We start from the raw sequence: 22,504 nt of genomic DNA, 5'->3' as shown, positions 1-22,504 counted from the left end.
ACATAGCAGCTAGTATTATGTTGTTCAAGTGAATGTTATCTTGTTTAGCCTAACATAGTGGCTAACCTTATGTTGTTTAGGTGAATGTTATCTTGATTAGGCTAACATAGCGGCTAACATGATCTTGTCAGGACTAAGATAACTTGTGTAGTATAATATGATCTTGTTTTGGCTAACAGTGGCTATGTTATATTATTTATGCTAACATAGAAGCTAGCATTATTTTGTCTGGAGTAACATTATCTTGTTTTGGCTAATGGTATTTGTTTAGTCTAACATCATGGCTCTCTATTGAGTTACTGCTCAGAAATGATGGTTTCACTTTCGTTTCTGAACTTAAAATTTAGAGGAGACTCTGGATTCGTGGACCATTTTACAGTTTTGTGAGTTTAAACCCTGAATGAAGCTGTCTGGTGTTTTGCAGTGAAACCTGCAGATGATTTCTGTGCAGACTGAAACCTCAGAGGTGTCGACTCACTGAAACAAGCTTTGTGCTGTGTTTAGTCTCCTGCTGTGGGATGCTGATGGTTCTGATGAATATTTAACGGCTTTATGTGGGATGTGAAGGTGTTGATGAAAGTGTGAAGCGGTTCTGACCCAAATTAAACACGATCCTGACGGCACTCTGCTTTTGATGTCGGCAGATGAATGTTTTCATCTCTTTGAGCGTACAGACTGTAAAACACATAAATATGCATGAAGAAACCAGTTAGCTTAGCAACATGAAGGCTAAAACAATACCCAGAATGCAACCCTCTGCTTGTATCACCCTGTTGTGGTAAATAAATACATACATGTCAAGTTGTCTAATATCACACTCGTCTCCTCTTTTACAACTTAAATATGTTTATTCACAAAATAAACAACATTTCAGAACCTGCCTGCACTGTAAAACAATTTTAAACAGTTTTTAACTAATTTTTTGAGCAATTTACAGAATTGCCGTGTTTTTAAGTTGGTGGGAAAGGTGTTCATTTTCATGTTAACTCTAAAAAACTGGTAAAAACTATAAATAACATCCATATCAAAAAATCTACAATTTGTTCTTTAAAAACCAGCAAATTTCACAGTTTTTCACTGTATTTGACTCAGCAGGAAGGTTATTATTTTACTGAAATTTGCTGTTATTTGAAACAATTATGTATTTAAAGAACTGAAAAATGGTAACTGTTACTCTACAGATTTTCCCTGTTTTGTTAAATTTCAAATAATATGTAGGAAATAAAATAATAATAGTGAAGCACAGAAAAAACTATAACATTTATATAAAATATTTTTTTTAAAATGAACCCTAATTTATTTACTGTACTGTATTTAAATAAGTAATATCATTATTTTAATTGGAAATAGAAATAAAATCAAACTGAATTGATACTTAAGCTCATATTTTTGAGGAAAATATTTGAGATAAGACAGATTATAAAATCAGGCAGCCATAATCAATAATCACTGCTGCCAGTCTTTATGATCAGAATTCAATAATCAGAATTTTAAGCTTTCAGCTGTCTTGAATATGATCCTGACAGATCTAAAAATGAAAATAAATAAATAGATAGATAGATAGATAGATAGATAGATAGATAGATAGATAGATAGATAGATAGATAGATAGATAGATAGATAGATAGATAGATAGATAGATTGATTTTTGGGTGAAATGTAAATATGTCCAGCTAGAAAAACACAATAAGAAAGAATAAAGCTGTATATAAACTATATATAACTACATAATAGTGTGATAATATACTATCATATGTTTAAATGGATTGTGTTAACATTACTTCTATCTATTATGGGTCAATTTAAGGAGAATAGTTCTAGTTTTATTGTTTGTTTAAGATGAGTTTTGCAGCTGTGTGGAAATACATTAGTGACTTTCTAATAAAAGCCTGTCTTTATTTGATCCTCTTTTTTGTTGTGCAAAGTTGCTGAAACAAATTTTTCTCACAGAAAGTAAATGATGGGATTACTGGGTTTAATTGTAAATAGCATCAGACCAACAGAGCCGGACACCACCCACCCACAGTGATATAAGTCCGGTTAATCCTGGCCGCGACCATCTGGGAGATCTGGGTGATACCGGAGCACCAGATGTCTGGAGTCTGGGTCACAAATACAGAACAAAAAAATCTCAAAATATCAAAAGAGTGTTTTGTTCATCAGCTGAAAGACAGTTTTTAGTTGTTGTTTTTTTCTGGTCCCAAGCAGTTTCATGTAAATTTGTTTTGGCTCTTTGAAGGAATTTCTAAAAGAAGATTGTAATGTCTTAAAATTCACCCCTTTAATGTGACTAATGGAACTCAGCTGCAGCCAGTTGGTGCTAGAAATCAACAGTTAAGTGAATCATGAGAACATGAGTAAATCTGACTAGAACAGGACGTCCTCTATAACTGAGAGACCGAGCAAGAAAGAGACTAGTGAGGGAGGCCACCAACTCTCTGACTACAACTAGAAGAAGGTTCTTTGGTCTGAGGGGACCAAAATGGAGCTTTTGGTGGTGCTCATGGTGGTGGTGGCATCATGATGTGAAGCATGGAGGTGGCAAGATCAGGATGTGAAGCATGGTGGCGACGGCATCGTTATGTGAAGCATGGTGGTGGCAGTATCATGATGTTTCTCAGCAGCAGGTCCTGGAAGGCTTGTAAAGGTAGAGGGTAAATTCATGCAGCAAAGTCTAGAGAAATCCTGGAGGACAACCTGATGCAGTAATTATCTAACATTGTTTCATAGAAATCTGTTTTCACTTTGACTTTCTTTAATAAATTCCTGTCAAAAAGCCAAATTAAATTGACCTTAATTCTAAATTGAAAAGCAATGAAAGAGTTCCGTTTGAGGTGAACACTTTATATCTTCACTGTTCGTCCTCCACAGCAGCTCAGATCATCAGTCCGGGTGTTAAAGTACTTCTAAAACCTCTCGTTGGTCTGTGAGTGTTTCCAGTGTGACCGACCTCCTGACAGGTTATCAGCCCGATAAAGACTGACCTCCTTCTGGCCCCTGGAGGCTCTTTGTGGGGCCTTTTCTTGGTCACCAGAACAGAAAACAAAACCCGACTGTCAGGCGAAGAGGCCACGGCATTAGTCACAGAGGAGATAAAGAAGAGCTGCAGTGTGAGATTAATGTCTGTCAGCTGATCAGGGAAGTTCACTGCACGCACGACACAAACATAAACTTTAGGAAAGCTGAAGCAACAGGTCAGATTTTAGACGTCTGAACTTTGCATCATGAAAGCTCGTCTTCTTTACTTATTTCTGAGTTTAAAATCTCCTGAAGCCAACTCAGACTCTGGAGGCTTTCAGACGTTTCACCCACAAACCAGAAACACGTGAAGCTGTTTGTCCTCGTCTGTGTTGGAGCTCATCAACAAAACCTTCATGGTTTATTCATGAGTTTGGGTCTCTAAACGTTTCTCCTCCAGCTCTGCTTCAGATTTTCTGCTCTGCGAGTCTCACAGTTGAACTTTATCAAACTGATTTTCATGATTGATGCTGTGCACAAGAGGAAGCTTTCACTTTAAAGAGCAAAAATAAGCTTCTGTCTTAAAACAAGGCTGTGATGTGGACGTTATTTACAGTTTTCTGCTCATATTCTGTGAAATGAAAACAGCCCAGTTTTCTAATAGCAGCTGAAAAATCTTAAAGTCATGAATATTCTCACATATTGAAGAAAAAAAATCTCTAAAAACATTCAAAACTAAAATCAGATTTTTTTTTACCCTATTTTGATACAGTTTGATATTGTTTTTTTTAATCATCAACATGTTAATTAATAATTTTTTCTGTACTTTATCATAATTATTATATTTACTATATATGATCTATAATTTAACACAACTGGGAAAATCTGTAAAATAACAGTTAAAAATTCCTTAAATACATACATTTTCTTTCAAAGAACAAAAATCAGTAGAATATATTTTTTTGTTGAAAAATAGTGTAATTTAATGGTCAAGCATTGTAAAATATGAATGACTGTTTATAAAAATACAGATTTTACGCATGGACATTATTTACAGTTTTGTTTTGTTTTTTTACACGGTATTTGTTTAGATTCTCTTAAATCAAATAATCACAGGTTTATGTTTACAGCTCCATGATAGTGGATAAATCTTATAAACGTGATAATTCTCACACAATGGAAAAAAAATCTGTAAAAATTCTGAAAATAATAACAAATATCTGTAAAATAACGATTTTAAAGCTTTTTTAAGCAGAATATGTTATTTAAATATGCTTTAAAAACAACAACAAAAAATGTTTTTGATATGGACATTATTATTTACAGTGTTTTTACAGTGTATTTGTAAATTATTAATTGTATTTAATATTTTATTTACTGTATGTTGTGTGTAATTTAACCAAACAAGTGAAATCTGTAAAATAACACTTAAATATATATGTTAATATGTTTTATATATATATATATATATATATATATATATATATATATATATATATATATATATATATATATATATATATATATATATATATATATATATATATATATATATAAAACATTCTTCATTAATATACATATTTTTTCTTTCAAGTTAAAGGAAACAATAAAATACTGATATTTATGCTGATTTAAAAACAGTAAAAATGGTGTAATTGTATGTTAAACATTTTAAATAATAAATTAATATTTCCAGATTATTATTTTTTTTACAGTTTTGTCCATTTTTTTAGGGTTCACGTAAAATTAACTCTTTTTCTGTGATTTCAATAGATTTTATCTGCAAATTAATAAAAAAGAGGAAAATCTGTAAAAATGAGAGTAACTTGCTCAAAAAAATTGCAATTTGTAAGCAGTATTTTTAAAATTTCTTTTGCAGTGATACTAATTTGCTCTTTTATAATGTGTAACTGTAAAATTATTGTAACTGTATTTAAACCTGATCAAAATATCTTTACTTTACAGATATTTGCTGATATTTACACAGTTTTTACAATTTTTTAATGTATTTTTTTTCTTGCCAACCTCTTTGTCAGATTTTGCATTTTTATTTTGGGATTTTTAATTTTGTTTAGACACATTCCGAGTAAGTTTTGGGCAAATTCTTGTCATTTTCTTGACAAATATGTTGTTCTAGGCAAATTATGTGTCATTTTGGACACATTTTTAGTTTTTTCTTTGGCAAATTCTTGCTGTTTTGGACAAATTTTGAGTGATTTTAGTCAAATTTTTGGGTATTTTGAAAAAAATTGAGCCATTGCACCAAATATGAAGTCATTTTGGGAAAATTTCAAGTGATTTTGGTTAAATTCTTGTCATTTTTGGCAAATATGTTAAAGTAAGCTGTTGATTATTATTATAGTATTTTGACAAAATGTGAAAAATCTGCTTGAAAAATTACTATTTAAACATAAATTTTCACTTTAAGTCTGTATTGTCTGAGAAAATAGTGTCAAATTGGGACTCGGTAGCTGCAGATATTAAGATTTTGATCAGTTTTGGACAAACAAACCAGACCAGGATGTGTTTATAGGCGATCTCCTGCCTGTTATTGTTCAATCCGTCTGTAATAAAACCACAAAGCTGTCAGGTTTGGTGCTCCAGGTGCGTCTGTTACCTGTAAACATCTCTAAATGTGAACTGAACGCTTCCTTCTCTTCGTCTTTGTGCTGCTGCTTCGGTTTCCTGCAGGAATCCCTCGACTCTCTGAGCACATAAACTCTGTTTGTTCTTCCCGAGTGTTGGAGAAGTTCCTGCTGCAGCTGTAAACCGGATAATGAGTTCTGCTGCTGTTTGTCTGTTCACTGCTGAAAGTTTAATCGACCCGCCGAACAAACCGACCGGAAAGAGTCAAACCTCTGAAAGGAGCAGCTCAGAGTTTTCTCCACTGCAATCTGGAAATGAAGACATTTCTGTCCTTTAAATGCTGAAAATAGCATTTTATATGTGTATATGTAGTGTGGGGCAAAGTTTGAGTCATTTTGGATGAAGCTTGAGTCATTTTGAAGAAAGTCTGAATCATTTTGAATGAAATTTGAGTCATTTTGGATAAAATTTTAGTCATTTTGAATGAAATTTGAGTAATTTTGGATAAAGTTTGAGTCATTATGAACAAAGTTTGAGTCATTTGGACAAAGTTTAAGTCACTTTGAACAAAATTTGAGTTATTCTGAAGAAAGTCTGAATCATTTTGAACTAAGTTCCAGTCATTTATGAGAAAGTTTATATCATTTTGAACAAACTTTAAGTCATGTATGAGAAAGTTTGAGTCATTTTGGATAAAATTTGAGTTATTTTGGATAAAGTTTGAATCATTTTGAACAAAGTTTGAGTCATTGTGGATAAAATTTCAGTCATTTTGAACAAAGTTTGAGTCATTTTTGAACAAAATTTCAATCATTTTGGATAAAGTTTGAGTCATTTTGAACAAAGTTTGAGTCATTTCTGACAAAGGTAAAGTTATTTTGGACTACCTTTTAGCCTATTTGGGCATTTCTTTTGCCATTTTGGGCAACTTTTGAGTCACTATAAAGGCCTCCAAGAATGTTCTGTCTTCTGGGTCTCTTTTCTGATTCAATGCACTAATTAAGCAGTTAGGATTACATTTCAGTGGGACGTTCTGCTGAACTGAGGCTGAACTGAGGCTGAACTGAGGCTGAACTGAGGCTGAACTGAGGCTGAACTGAGGCTGAAATGAGACCGAACTGAAGCTGTGATTCCTGTTTTCACACAAACATCCTGCAGGATAATGAAGCTGTGAGCTGACGTTTCTGTTTTTGGCTCTGGAATGAAAACGAGACCAGGAGGACTGCAGCTGGAGGATAAGAACTGTAGTATTATGTTGTACTGTTGTATTATTGTGTAGTATTATCGTGTGTCCTCCTGTTATGTAACTGAATCTTTTGTGATTCTTTCAGTCTGTCAGAGGTCACATGACCGAGTGGCGGTGATGTCACTGCACGCATCACTTCCTCAGTTGTGTCCATAAACAGTGATGGAGCTTCAGGTTTACAGAAACAAGTTCTGCTGTTTTACCTTTAATTTACCTGGAAAAGGTCGAGTCACTGTTTTTCTATGCAGCAAACTAAATAACTCAAAGAGCTTTACAGTGAAAAATAAACTAAACTAAATTTGACACAATTTTAACTCATTTTGGACCAATTTTGAGTCATTATGACAAATGCTAAGGCATTTTGATCAAGTTTTAAGTAACTTTGAATAAATTCTTCTAATTTTCAACAAGTCTCGTGTCATTTTAGGCAAATTTTCAGTCATTTTAGACACATTTTGTGTAGTTTTTAGACAAATTCTTGACATTTTGGGCATATTTTTAAGTCATTTTGGACAATTTTAATCCATTTTTTGGGGGGAAATTCCTGTTATTTTGGTCAAATTTTAAGCAATTTAGTTCCATTTTAGGGCATTTTGGAAAATTTTGAGTCATTACAACAAAAACAAAGTAATTTTGGACATATATTTGTCATTTTTGACAAATATGTTCTTTTAGGCAAGTCTTGAGTCATTTTAGACAAATGCTGAGTAATTTTTGGACAAATTCTTGTCATTTTAGACAAATAATATGTAATTTTAGACAAATTCTAAGTAAATTAGGCACATTTTGTCTAATTTCTGGTTAAATTCTTGTCATTTTTTGACAAATATGTTGTTCTAGGCAAATTCTATGTCATTTTGGACACATTTTGAGTCTTTTTTTGGCAAACTGTTGTTATTTTGGACAAAATTTTCAGTGACTTTTGTAAAAAATTTTGGGCATTTTGAAAATTTTTGAAAACATGAAGTCATTTTGGACAAATTGTTGTCATTTTGGGCAAATTTCAAATAATTTTACATAAATTCTTGTCATTTCTAACAATTATGTTATTGTAGGCAAATTTTAGAGTAATTTTGGCATTTTTGGCATTTTTTTTGGCAAATTCTTGCCATTTTAGACAAGTATTATATAATTTTAGGCAAATTTCAAATAATTTTACATAAATTCTTGTCATTTCTAACAATTATGTTATTGTAGGCAAATTTTAGAGTAATTTTGGCATTTTTGGCATTTTTTTTGGCAAATTCTTGCCATTTTAGTCAAGTATTATATAATTTTAGGCAAATTTCAAATAATTTTCGACACATTTTGAGTAATGTTTAGACAAATTTTTTTACATTTTGGGGGATATTTGAAGTAGTTTTGGACAGTTTTGGGTAATTTTTGGCAAGTTCTTGTCATTTTAGACACATTTTCAGTATTTTTAGACACATTTTCAGTATTTTTATGCAAATTCTTCACATTCTGAGGGATATTTGAAGACACTCAGGACAGTTTTGAGTCCTATTTCTGTTTTCTGTGTTAAAACCAGACTGCAGATGCTCTTTCTGTGCTGTTCAGAGTCCGTCTGTCTGACTCTGAGCTCTGATTGTAACTCTGAAGAACATTTGGACGGCGGCGCTGAGAGGAATTCACAGCTCAGTAATTTGGGTCAGGACGGTGGTGAGCTGCTGAAAGCAAAAGGAAAAGTTGTTTTCCTGAGAAAGAGTCCAGATCTGCAGGGCAAGGCTCAGCTGAGACTTTCATTCTCCCCTTCCTCCAACTCGGAGCAGCTATTGTCCGGCAGAACGGCAGCGATGATGTCATGGCGGTGGAATGTGAAGCAGCACCTTCGATTTGCAACTCGACTCTAGTTTCAGCTCAAACAGGGAAGCAGCCTGGAGAGGAATTCATCGACTGTTCTAACTGGAACCACAAATATTTAGATCCACTAAGAACCTTTCTTACGGAAGCTCCTTAAAAAAAAACAACACTTTAGACAGAGGTTATTTAAAAAACAACATTTTAGACAGAAGCTCCTTAAAAAACAACATTTTAGACAGAAGCTCTTTAAAAAACAGAATTTTAGGCAGAAGCTCTTTAAAAAACAGCATTTTAGACAGAGGTTCTTTAAAAAACTACATTTTAGCCAGAAACTCTTTAAAGAAACAACATTTTTGACAGAGGTTCTTTAAAAAACAATATTCCATTTATTTTATTTTATTCATTTATTTGATCAGGGACCATGCAAGAACACAGAAGAACTGATGCATTACATATAGAGTGTGTAGCATTGCGCTAATTTGCAACTCCCATCCCTGGTTGGGCTTTTAAGTAAAAGTAGTCAAAGGATCAACAATATTTTATGCAGAGATTTTTCAAAAAACAACATTTTAGACAAGCTCTTTAAAAAACAACATTTTAGACAGATGGTCTTTTTAGCTAGTTCTTCTCATTTCAGGAAAATCTTTGCTGTTGTGGACAAATCAATTTAATTTTAGACATATATGAAGTATTTTTTTGTAAAATTAGATAATTTTAATCAAATATGAAGCCATTTTGGACAACAATGTGTAATTTTTGTCAATTATAAGTAATTCTTGGAAAATGTGAGCATTTTTGGCAATTTTTAAGTAAGTTTGGACAGATTTGAGGTCACTTTGTACAAATATTCAGTCATTTTGGACATTTTAAGTCACTGTGGACATGTTTTAGTTCATTTTTGAGACATATTAGGTCGTTCTGGTTGTATATTTTGGTGTTTTTGCAGCAGTAAAGCTCTCTGTGGTTTCTTCCTCATCTTATCTCTGTTGGTGTAAGTGGAATTTTGAAGCCGGAGGGTGGAGTTGAATGATGGAGGTCCGTCTGGGGGGAAGAGTCCATTATGAACACAGGAAGTGAGCTGAGGTCACTTCCTGAAGAACAATATGTGGAGATTTAGTCCAGAGAGGAAGAACAAACTCCATCCTGAACTCTGAACAATAGCTGGAGATGCAGCTTCAGTTTGAAACTGCCTCATGGTGGGGGCAATAACGCTTTTTATTGTATAATAAAGTTATAAATAAACAACATTAACAATTTATTACTGTAATTATAATCTTAAGTGTTTAGTAGCGCTGATTTTACGTTTGTCTTAAAGGTCGATTCATTAAATTTACAGTTTAGAGGAGCTGATGGGAGCTGATGAGCTAACAGAAGCTAAAGCGAGCTAATGAGCTAGCAGGGGCTAAGTGTAACTACTACGAGCTAATAGGAACTAACAGGAGCTTAATGGTGCTAATGAGATAACATAAGCTAATGGGAGCTAACAGGACCTAACAGTCATTAATGGAAGCTAAAGGGAGCTAACAGGAGCTAATAGGAGCTAATGGGGATTAACATGAACCTTTGCAAACTACCATGGGCTAATGATATCTAATAAGAGCTAATGGGAGTAAGCAGCAGCTTGCAGGGGCTAATAGGAATTAGCAGGAGCTAATAGGGGCTAATGAAAGCTAACAGCAGCTAGCACCGGCTAATACTTGAACTTGGTTTGTTACTCTTATCCAGGTTGTTTTCTCCTGACTAGAGCCTTGCTTGTGTTGTATCTACTCTCAAATATGTCACTTTGGATAACTAGGTTAGCTTGAGAGCTAATAGTTTAACCATAGACTTTAAGCATATCTCTACATACTTTTTTTTTTTTTTTTACACATGTAAATATCCTTCAATAAACATTAAAAACCCAAATACATCAGTTAAAATAATGGCTAGAAACTGTATTTTAACTGTAGACAGTTTCTGTATTTTAATAAGATGGGTATTTTCTGTTATTTTACAGTAGCTTTTGGTGCCTGAATATTACTGTTTTTTATTTTACGGTGTATATAATCAAATTAACACAGAACAAAGAAAAACAAAGCAGCAGTCAGTTGGATCTGTTTATTAAACAGTCATTGACACATTGCTGCTGAAACCTGCATGTATTCTGCCAACAACAGCCAGAATAATGTAATTAATTATGACTTCAACTTACTGATGAACATGCAGATGTGAATGAGAACAGAATCAGCTGCAGGTTGTTTTTTCACTTTGACTGTTAGAATGTTGTGTTTGCTCGGAGTCAACAGATTGTAAAAAGGAGAAGGTTTCAGTGTTGATCCAGCTGGAAGCTTCACATTCTGCTGGGAAACGCTGCTCGGGGTCCAGGGGGCTAAAAGGGGACAGTCCTTAATGGATACATTGAACCACAGGGCTAACAGAGGCTAACAGGAGCTAACAGGGGAAGATAGTTTATGAATACATCCAACCATAAGGCTAACAGAGGCTAACAGGGGAAGATAGCTCATGAATACATCCAACCATAGGGCTAACAGAGGCTAACAGGAGCTAACAGGGGAAGATAGTTAATGAATACATCCAACCATCGGGCTAACAGAGGCTAACAGGAGCTAACAGGGGAAGATAGTTAATGAATACGTCCAACCATCGGGCTAACAGAGGCTAACAGGAGCTAGCAGAGGAAGATAGTTAATGAATACATCCAACCACAGGGCTAAAGGGAGCTAATAGAGGCTAACAGAGGCTAACAGGAGCTAACAGGGGAAGATAGTTAATGAATACGTCCAACCATCGGGCTAACAGAGGCTAACAGGAGCTAGCAGGGGAAGATAGTTAATGAATACATCCAACCACAGGGCTAAAGGGAGCTAATAGAGGCTAACAGAGGCTAACAGGAGCTAGCAGGGGAAGATAGTTAATGAATACATCAGGCCACTGGGCTAACAGAGCCTAACAGGAGCTAACAGGGAAAGATAGTTAACGAATACATCCAACCACAGGGCTAACGGGAGCTAACAGAGGCTAACAGAGGCTAACAGGAGCTAGCGGGGGAAGATAGTTAATGAATACATCGAACCACAGAGCTAACAGAAGCTACCAGGAGCTATCAGGGGAAGATAATTAATGAATACATCCAACCATAGGGCTAACAGAGGCTAACAGAAGCTAACAGGGGAAGATAGTTAATGAATACATCCAACCACAGGGCTAACAGAGGCCAACCGGAGCTAACAGGAGCTAACAGGGGCACCAAGTTTGAATTATTTTTTAAACTCCTTTTGGGTAATTTCTGAGAAATTTAGGACACGTTTTGAGTCTTTTTCGAAAAATTTTCAGTCATGCTAGACGATTTTGAGCCATTATGAACTATTTGTAGTGATTTTGGACAAAACTCGAGTGGATTGCATAAATATCTGGGTCATTTCAACCTTTTAAAAATCATTTTATTGTAAAATTTTAGTAATTTTGATCAACTTTGTGTCATTTTCATTGTTTTGGTCTCATTTTGAACCATGTTGAATCAGTTTGGACAGTTTCTGAGACATTTTGAGTCATGTTCGAGAAAGTTTAAATCACTTTGACCATTTTAAAATCATTTGGATAATGTTCAGCTGTTTTGAACCATTTCTGGATCCTTTTGAATGATTTCAGAGACATAATGAACATATTTGACAGAGTTCATGGGATATGCTGTTTCTGACTGTTGTGTTGAGTTTGTTCCTGAAAGAAACAGTTTCCTCAAAGAAAGAGTTTTCAGTTTTCGCCATTCGTCTCTTCAACACTTTGGAACTGAAAGTCGTGCGAGGCGTCGCCTGCAGACGTATAATCACAGCTTGATTCTGGCAGCGGTTGGCTAATTTTAGTGTTTTTATGGCGGATTCACTTTCAGGCTGCTTGAACCTGAACCCAGACCAGGACTCTCAGATTTGCAGACTCCTGCAGAAAACCTCGTCGTTGTCGTCGTCTCGCTGCATTTTTGTGGCGGCGGATTCGTCAAACTTTCTCTCAGCTGAAATTATAAAAAGAATCGGCTGCAGGAGCTGGAGGAGGCTGCAGCTCTGCCTCGCTCCATAAACAGCCGTAAAAATAACCCAACAAATGTGCAGCAGATGAAGAGTCTACTGCTGGGGGTCGGATGGACATTGGATCATCCACCGCTGCATGGTTCTGGTTATGGATACTGTCTCCTGGTCCAGAACCTGCAGGTCGTTGTAGATCCAACAGCTGAAAGAGTTCTGGTTGAAAGTGCTGCTGAGCTTTTAGTGAATTCAGGAAACATGTTGCTGTTGTTTGTCTTTTGGGACTCAAAGCTAAGTTCAGTAAAATAGTTTGGCTGAATTTTGAGAATTTCATCTTTTTCTAGACCTGAAGCAACCTGTGAAGACATGTTAGAGGTTCAATATGTCCAAACTATCAACTATGAAATGTGGTGAGAACAGACAGAATAGTTTCATTAGATCAGAATGACTGAATGGATCCAACAGAGTAATTACTGGACCTTGAAAATGGAAAAAAGTCAAAGAAATCTTCAGACTAGGCCGGTAAAGTTCCTGTAAGTGTATATATATGGATGGATCCATATTTCTACTAAAATACAGTCTTTGGTCGACATTTCACCAATTTTTGAGGCTCTAGCATTCGTAGAATCTGATGTGTGCAAATAGTATGAGCTACGGTTCCAGTTTTTTGTTGTTCTGATTTGAAATCTGTTGAAAGTGACTCAAAATGTGTTCAACATACGATAAAGGTTCTCCAAGTTGATGAAAAATTCTCCCAAAATAGTCAATAATGAATAATTATTGGATGTTGAAGATAGAATAAAGAGCAGAATGTTCGATCCAGGCTGGTGTAGTGTCCCCATAAAGTTCCTGTGAGTGTATATCTATGGATGGATCGTCAGTATTTCTACTAAAATACAGTCTTTGGATGACATTTCACCAACTTTTGAGGCTCAAACATCAGTAGAATCTGATGTGTGGAAAGTTTGACCAGACAAGGTTCCAGTTTTTAGATATTTAGACTAAGTGTTGACGTGTTGAGATGCAGGACTTTGTATTGCAGTGAAAAAGTAACCAACTGAGGAAAAATTAGATCCAATTTGTACAGGTTTTTACCATTTTTGTCAGATTTTAACTGATTCTGGACAAATGGTACAGTGATACAAAATAGTGCAAAGAAAAGAAACCCACAAGTGAGGAGTATCATCCTTCTGTATAGTTGCAGGAGACTTGGCTTGTGTGGCGATCCACTATGTTAAAGAAAGACCCTTCATGTAATTCTTGATTAGTGGCTGTCTGTGTGTGGACAACTTTTGAGATATTTTGGACAAAGTCTGAATCTTTTTCTTTTTTTTCACCTTTTTTGAGTCATTTTGGACAAATTGATTTCAGTTTGGACAAATTTAGAGCCAATTTGTAATCTTTTTGTCATTTTGGACACTTCCTGAGTTGTGTCTGACAGATTTTGAGTCATGTACAAGTTTAAAATGTCCCTTTGGACAAGGTTTTTGTCATATTTGACATGTTTTTGTCATTGCGGAGTTGTTTTGAGTAATTTGGAGCAAATTTAGAGTCATTTCAGGCAAGGTGTTGTCATTTTGAACAGATTTTAAGTCCTTCGTGACATCACCGTTACAAATGAGTCCATAGTGAAGAAAAATGTCCAGAAAAGGCTCAGAGTTCAGAGGGTTCATCAGGATTTAAGCATCAGATCAAATTTGTTTCTGAATCAGAATCTGTGCAGAATTCAGCAGCGGAGTCTGTTTCACTGCTGCTGATTTATTCCATTAATTATAGAATCCAGGTCATTATCAAAGCTCCGCTGTGTTTCCCGGAGGAGCAGCCGAGATCTTCAAACAGGATCCCTTTAAAGAAGTCGCTGTCTGGTCTGAAGTCTCTGCTGACCAAAGTTTAACCTGCGACACCGAACCTTCAGTAGAACCTGATAAATAAATCTGATAAACCTGTAACAAGCTGCTCTGACCTGATTCTTACTCTCAGAACAGTTTTTTTTAAACGATGCAGTAAAAACAACAAAGTGAAGCTTCTTCTCCTCAGAGTGAATTTATCCAGCAGCATCACTGAGAGAAGAAAACATCAAAACAGGGAACCTGATTCTTATTCTTTAACAGGAATAACAGGAATTTATTTCTCCTTTAACCCTCTGAACAGTTTCCTACCATCTCAGAAATCAGAAATGTCTTCTGGCAGACAGTTGGACCAATTTTGAGTCATTTGGAACAGATTTGGATTCATTTTAATCATATTTTGGGCAAATTTTCAGTCATTTTTAAAACCTTTTTGTCCAAAATTTGAATTATTTTAAGCAAATGTTCTTGATTTTGTGCAAATTTTAAATAATTTTGAACAATGTTTTGGGTCATTTCAAGCTAATTTTGTACTATTGTTGAGCCATTTTCACTCAGTTTGAGCACATTTTAGTCATTTTGAACAAATCTTTAGTTACTTTAGCCAAATTTTTAGTTATTTTGTGCAATGTTTAAATCATTTTGAACAAAGTTTGAGTGATTTAGTAATTTTGCACTATTTGTAAGCCATTCTGTCATTTTTTGAGTCATTTTACAAAATATTTAATCATTTTGGACAAAAGGTAAATCCTTTTTGATAGATTTTGAGTCATTTCAGACATGTTTTAAGTAATTTTGGACCAATTTGGAGGTTTTTTCTGCAGTTTTTTTTTGTCATTCTGGACACATTCTGATTAATTTTAAGCAAATTTTAAGCATTTCTGGATGAACTTTAAGACATTTTAGACTAAGTTTAGGTCATTTTGGACAAATTTTGAGTACTTTTTGACACATTTTGTAAAATCTTGGACAAGTTTTGAGCCATTGTGGGCAAAGTTTGATTCATCTTGGATAAATTCATTCAGTGCATTTTTGCCAAATTTAAAAATGAGACATAATGAAGTGACTTTAATGAAATAGAACAATTTTAAGTTTAGATCTGTTTAAATCTTCTTACAGAACAGTGCATCTTACATGATACATTCAAGGACCGTTGTAAAGTTGAAAACCTGCTGATTCTTTCTGTTTTTACAGGTTCTGACTGATTATTGGTTTAACTTTTAAAAACAAAATGATTCTTAAACCTGCTGGTGAGTTTCAAGTCCATGAATCCACCAATTACTTCAGCTGTTAAACTGTTGTTACTCCGCCAAGGAACGCAGCGGCGTTATGTGACGATCGACGGTTTGTTTGTCCGTCTGTCTTTGCACAACATTACTCAAAAGCGGACTGACGGATTTGGATGAAATTTTCAGGGAAGGTCAGAAATTACACAAGGACCAAGTGGCTTATAGTCTGGATCCACGGATTTGTTAAAGTTTCTACATCATTGTGAGATAGCGGCACGGCGTCACTGTAACCATGACAACAAGTGCATACATGATTTTGATCCTACTACAAATCCACCGTTGTGGACTTATCAGGACTTATCCGTTGGAAATGATACAAGGAACAATTGATTAAATTGTAGTTTCTGAGTCCCATCAATTCCCGCCACCCGCTACATATTTAGGTCATGTGATTTAGTATTCGTACATAATGTACACGTGCTTAACACATGCCTGTGCTCAGCGCAAAGTAATTGTGTTTGTGGGTACACCTATATTAAATGGTCACATGTGAAGTCTTTAAACCAGTTTTTACAGAGTAAATAGACTGCTCCCTGTCTCTGAGGACTACAGTACCCATGAGCCTCAGCGGCTGAGTGTTGATCAGCTGTTGGTTCTGACTGTTTCTGGATTGATTCTGCTGCAAACTTCAGACTTTAACTTTGTGTTTTGGTGTTTTTGTTTTTCAGAGCTGCTCGGCTCCACAAAGAGGCTCAACGTCAACTTCCAGGACTGTGATGGGTGAGTGAAGAAATCTGAACCGACGCTGTTAACACTCAAAACAAACAAACAAACAAAAAAAACCTGTAAAAACAGCTGGACTTAAATCAAAGCTGCCTCTCAGAGTCTCTTTAGTTAAACCTTCAGCACAAGCTGTTTTTTGTCTTCTCACTGTCTCCTTTCATTTGCTTTTACAGTAAATCCGAGTCATTTTAGAAAAGTTTTTTTTTATCATTGTGGACCATTTTAATGTAATGTAATTTTTAGCAAATTTTTTTGTTATTTTTGGGCAAATTTAGAATGATTCCCAGCAAATTTCTATTATTTTGCTCAAACAAAATCAATTTGTGCAATTTTTAAAAACATTTTGGTCAAGATCGGAGTCATTTTATACAAGTTTTCTTTATTTTGGAAAATTTTGAAACATTTGGGCGAGTTGTTCTTCTTTTGGACAAATTTGAATTTTTTGTTTTATTGTTTCATTTTATTGTTTCTTATTCTCAGAGCAGTTTTATCATATGTGTCTTTCTGCTCACATTTTATTTTCTTTTAAACTATTTTTGAGTCAGTTTGGACAAATTTTTGAAAAATTGGTTACGTTCTATGTAATTTTTCAAAAGTTTTGTTTGTTTAGGACCATTTTTAAATTTAATTTTGGACAAATTATGAGAATTTTAGCCATGGTTTTGTCATTTTGGTCACTTTTTAAGCAATTTTGGATGATTTTTTGTTGCAATTTTGCTCACATTCTATGTGTTTTGCACCATTTTTGAGTAATGTGACAGATTTGGAATCAATGTGGACACATTTTTTAAAAATTGGTCATGTTCTGTGTAAGTTTGCACAAATTTTCTTTGTTTAGGATAATTTTTTATTCATTTCGGACAAATTTCAGATTCATTTGGACCCATTGAAGTCATTTAAACAAATTTTAAGTAATTTTTAAGTCATTGATTAGTTCTGAGTAATTTTGCACAGCTTTATTTTTTTCTCATTTTGAACAATTTTAAATAGTTTTAAACAAATTTAGAATCAGTTTGTTCAGATGATCTCATTCTGAACATTTTGTTTTTCACTTTGGTCTATTTTGGGTCATTTTAAAGATGCTTTTTGGACAAATTCTGAGACACTTAACCACGGTTTTGTCATTTTGGTCACTTTTTAAGCATTTTCGGACACATTTACAATCATTTTGAGAAAATTTTTTGCAACGTGTTGTGCATTTTTTTTTTGGTCATTTTTAACAAATTTTGAATCATTTTGAGCTAGTTTTTGTCAATTTGCTCATTTTATTTGTTTTACATCATTTTTGAGCCATTCTGGACAAATGTAAAATCAATTTGGGCAATTTTTTGAACACATTTGGTCAAGTTCTGAGTAATTCTACACAAGTTTTCTTTGTGTTTGACTGTTTTAAAATAATTTTGGAGAAGTTGTTCTTGTTTTGGACACACTTTAAGTAATTTTGGTCACTTTCTGAGGTGTTTTGCACAAGTTGTATTTGTTTAGGAATATTTTTGAGTCATTTTGACGATAATTTTATCAGTTTGGTCAGTTTAGGGCAGGTTCTGAATAATTAAATACCAGTTTGGGTAATTTTGCTGGTTTCTTCTTTTGATTTTGGTCCATCCTGGACTATTTGGAGTCACTTTGGATGCGTTATTGTCAAATCTTCTGACATTCTATACAGGTCTTGAGTCTCCTTGTGTGTTTGCAGTTTTTCAGTCATTTAGAGTTCATCAAACAGCTTCTCGGCGTCTAGGCAGGAACAAAAGCTCAAAGAGAGTCTGAGAGGTCAGCGGTCAGAGGTCAGGAGTGTTTACAAAGAGCCTGATGACTTCATGTGGCTGACAGACGGCTCTGAAAAATCACAAATGTCTGCTCTGATGTTTTGTCTTTTTAAAGACAAAACATCAAAATGTCCAGAAAAGGCTCAGAGTTCAGAGGGTTCATCAGGATTTAAGCATCAGATCAAATTTGTTTCTGAATCAGAATCTGTGCAGAATTCAGCAGCGGAGTCTGTTTCACTGCTGCTGATTTATTCCATTAATTATAGAATCCAGGTCATTATCAAAGCTCCGCTGTGTTTCCCGGAGGAGCAGCCGAGATCTTCAAACAGGATCCCTTTAAAGAAGTCGCTGTCTGGTCTGAAGTCTCTGCTGACCAAAGTTTAACCTGCGACACCGAACCTTCAGTAGAACCTGATAAATAAATCTGATAAACCTGTAACAAGCTGCTCTGACCTGATTCTTACTCTCAGAACAGTTTTTTTTAAACGATGCAGTAAAAACAACAAAGTGAAGCTTCTTCTCCTCAGAGTGAATTTATCCAGCAGCATCACTGAGAGAAGAAAACATCAAAACAGGGAACCTGATTCTTATTCTTTAACAGGAATAACAGGAATTTATTTCTCCTTTAACCCTCTGAACAGTTTCCTACCATCTCAGAAATCAGAAATGTCTTCTGGCAGACAGTTGGACCAATTTTGAGTCATTTGGAACAGATTTGGATTCATTTTAATCATATTTTGGGCAAATTTTCAGTCATTTTTAAAACCTTTTTGTCCAAAATTTGAATTATTTTAAGCAAATGTTCTTGATTTTGTGCAAATTTTAAATAATTTTGAACAATGTTTTGGGTCATTTCAAGCTAATTTTGTACTATTGTTGAGCCATTTTCACTCAGTTTGAGCACATTTTAGTCATTTTGAACAAATCTTTAGTTACTTTAGCCAAATTTTTAGTTATTTTGTGCAATGTTTAAATCATTTTGAACAAAGTTTGAGTGATTTAGTAATTTTGCACTATTTGTAAGCCATTCTGTCATTTTTTGAGTCATTTTACAAAATATTTAATCATTTTGGACAAAAGGTAAATCCTTTTTGATAGATTTTGAGTCATTTCAGACATGTTTTAAGTAATTTTGGACCAATTTGGAGGTTTTTTCTGCAGTTTTTTTTTGTCATTCTGGACACATTCTGATTAATTTTAAGCAAATTTTAAGCATTTCTGGATGAACTTTAAGACATTTTAGACTAAGTTTAGGTCATTTTGGACAAATTTTGAGTACTTTTTGACACATTTTGTAAAATCTTGGACAAGTTTTGAGCCATTGTGGGCAAAGTTTGATTCATCTTGGATAAATTCATTCAGTGCATTTTTGCCAAATTTAAAAATGAGACATAATGAAGTGACTTTAATGAAATAGAACAATTTTAAGTTTAGATCTGTTTAAATCTTCTTACAGAACAGTGCATCTTACATGATACATTCAAGGACCGTTGTAAAGTTGAAAACCTGCTGATTCTTTCTGTTTTTACAGGTTCTGACTGATTATTGGTTTAACTTTTAAAAACAAAATGATTCTTAAACCTGCTGGTGAGTTTCAAGTCCATGAATCCACCAATTACTTCAGCTGTTAAACTGTTGTTACTCCGCCAAGGAACGCAGCGGCGTTATGTGACGATCGACGGTTTGTTTGTCCGTCTGTCTTTGCACAACATTACTCAAAAGCGGACTGACGGATTTGGATGAAATTTTCAGGGAAGGTCAGAAATTACACAAGGACCAAGTGGCTTATAGTCTGGATCCACGGATTTGTTAAAGTTTCTACATCATTGTGAGATAGCGGCACGGCGTCACTGTAACCATGACAACAAGTGCATACATGATTTTGATCCTACTACAAATCCACCGTTGTGGACTTATCAGGACTTATCCGTTGGAAATGATACAAGGAACAATTGATTAAATTGTAGTTTCTGAGTCCCATCAATTCCCGCCACCCGCTACATATTTAGGTCATGTGATTTAGTATTCGTACATAATGTACACGTGCTTAACACATGCCTGTGCTCAGCGCAAAGTAATTGTGTTTGTGGGTACACCTATATTAAATGGTCACATGTGAAGTCTTTAAACCAGTTTTTACAGAGTAAATAGACTGCTCCCTGTCTCTGAGGACTACAGTACCCATGAGCCTCAGCGGCTGAGTGTTGATCAGCTGTTGGTTCTGACTGTTTCTGGATTGATTCTGCTGCAAACTTCAGACTTTAACTTTGTGTTTTGGTGTTTTTGTTTTTCAGAGCTGCTCGGCTCCACAAAGAGGCTCAACGTCAACTTCCAGGACTGTGATGGGTGAGTGAAGAAATCTGAACCGACGCTGTTAACACTCAAAACAAACAAACAAACAAAAAAAACCTGTAAAAACAGCTGGACTTAAATCAAAGCTGCCTCTCAGAGTCTCTTTAGTTAAACCTTCAGCACAAGCTGTTTTTTGTCTTCTCACTGTCTCCTTTCATTTGCTTTTACAGTAAATCCGAGTCATTTTAGAAAAGTTTTTTTTTTTATCATTGTGGACCATTTTAATGTAATGTAATTTTTAGCAAATTTTTTTGTTATTTTTGGGCAAATTTAGAATAATTCCCAGCAAATTTCTATTATTTTGCTCAAACAAAATCAATTTGTGCAATTTTTAAAAACATTTTGGTCAAGATCGGAGTCATTTTATACAAGTTTTCTTTATTTTGGAAAATTTTGAAACATTTGGGCGAGTTGTTCTTCTTTTGGACAAATTTGAATTTTTTGTTTTATTGTTTCTTATTCTCAGAGCAGTTTTATCATATGTGTCTTTCTGCTCACATTTTATTTTCTTTTAAACTATTTTTGAGTCAGTTTGGACAAATTTTTGAAAAATTGGTTACGTTCTATGTAATTTTTCAAAAGTTTTGTTTGTTTAGGACCATTTTTAAATTTAATTTTGGACAAATTATGAGAATTTTACCCATGGTTTTGTCATTTTGGTCACTTTTTAAGCAATTTTGGATGATTTTTTGTTGCAATTTTGCTCACATTCTATGTGTTTTGCACCATTTTTGAGTAATGTGACAGATTTGGAATCAATGTGGACACATTTTTAAAAAATTGGTCATGTTCTGTGTAAGTTTGCACAAATTTTCTTTGTTTAGGATAATTTTTTATTCATTTCGGACAAATTTCAGATTCATTTGGACCCATTGAAGTCATTTAAACAAATTTTAAGTAATTTTTAAGTCATTGATTAGTTCTGAGTAATTTTGCACAGCTTTATTTTTTTCTCATTTTGAACAATTTTAAATAGTTTTAAACAAATTTAGAATCAGTTTGTTCAGATGATCTCATTCTGAACATTTTGTTTTTCACTTTGGTCTATTTTGGGTCATTTTAAAGATGCTTTTTGGACAAATTCTGAGACACTTAACCACGGTTTTGTCATTTTGGTCACTTTTTAAGCATTTTCGGACACATTTACAATCATTTTGAGAAAATTTTTTGCAACGTGTTGTGCATTTTTTTTTTGGTAATTTTTAACAAATTTTGAATCATTTTGAGCTAGTTTTTGTCAATTTGCTCATTTTATTTGTTTTACATCATTTTTGAGCCATTCTGGACAAATGTAAAATCAATTTGGGCAATTTTTTGAACACATTTGGTCAAGTTCTGAGTAATTCTACACAAGTTTTCTTTGTGTTTGACTGTTTTAAAATAATTTTGGAGAAGTTGTTCTTGTTTTGGACACACTTTAAGTAATTTTGGTCACTTTCTGAGGTGTTTTGCACAAGTTGTATTTGTTTAGGAATATTTTTGAGTCATTTTGACGATAATTTTATCAGTTTGGTCAGTTTAGGGCAGGTTCTGAATAGTTAAATACCAGTTTGGGTAATTTTGCTGGTTTCTTCTTTTGATTTTGGTCCATCCTGGACTATTTGGAGTCACTTTGGATGCGTTATTGTGAAATCTTCTGACATTCTATACAGGTCTTGAGTCTCCTTGTGTGTTTGCAGTTTTTCAGTCATTTAGAGTTCATCAAACAGCTTCTCGGCGTCTAGGCAGGAACAAAAGCTCAAAGAGAGTCTGAGAGGTCAGCGGTCAGAGGTCAGGAGTGTTTACAAAGAGCCTGATGACTTCATGCGGCTGACAGACGCCTCTGAAAAATCACAGATGTCTGCTCTGATGTTTTGTCTTTTTAAACTGAATTATTTTGTCTCATTATAAAGAAGTTAAAGTTCACAGCAGCAAAATG

General features: G+C 34.4%; 1 protein-coding gene across 1 annotated transcript in view; it reads left to right on the top strand.

Moving 5' to 3' along the window:
* LOC111579305 (caskin-2-like) overlaps positions 1 to 22,504 on the top strand; it is a 64,469-nt gene that overhangs the window by 6,455 nt on the left and 35,510 nt on the right. Inside the window, 1 exon segment of the mRNA XM_023286546.3 lies at positions 16,414 to 16,465. Coding sequence (XP_023142314.2) covers positions 16,414 to 16,465 — 52 coding nt within the window.

This window comes from Amphiprion ocellaris, chromosome 19 (genome assembly GCF_022539595.1).
Source record: "Amphiprion ocellaris isolate individual 3 ecotype Okinawa chromosome 19, ASM2253959v1, whole genome shotgun sequence".
NCBI lineage: Eukaryota > Metazoa > Chordata > Actinopteri > Pomacentridae > Amphiprion > Amphiprion ocellaris.
The sequence above is the reverse complement of the archived record's forward strand: the minus strand, read 5'-3'. Positions and strand labels throughout refer to the sequence as shown.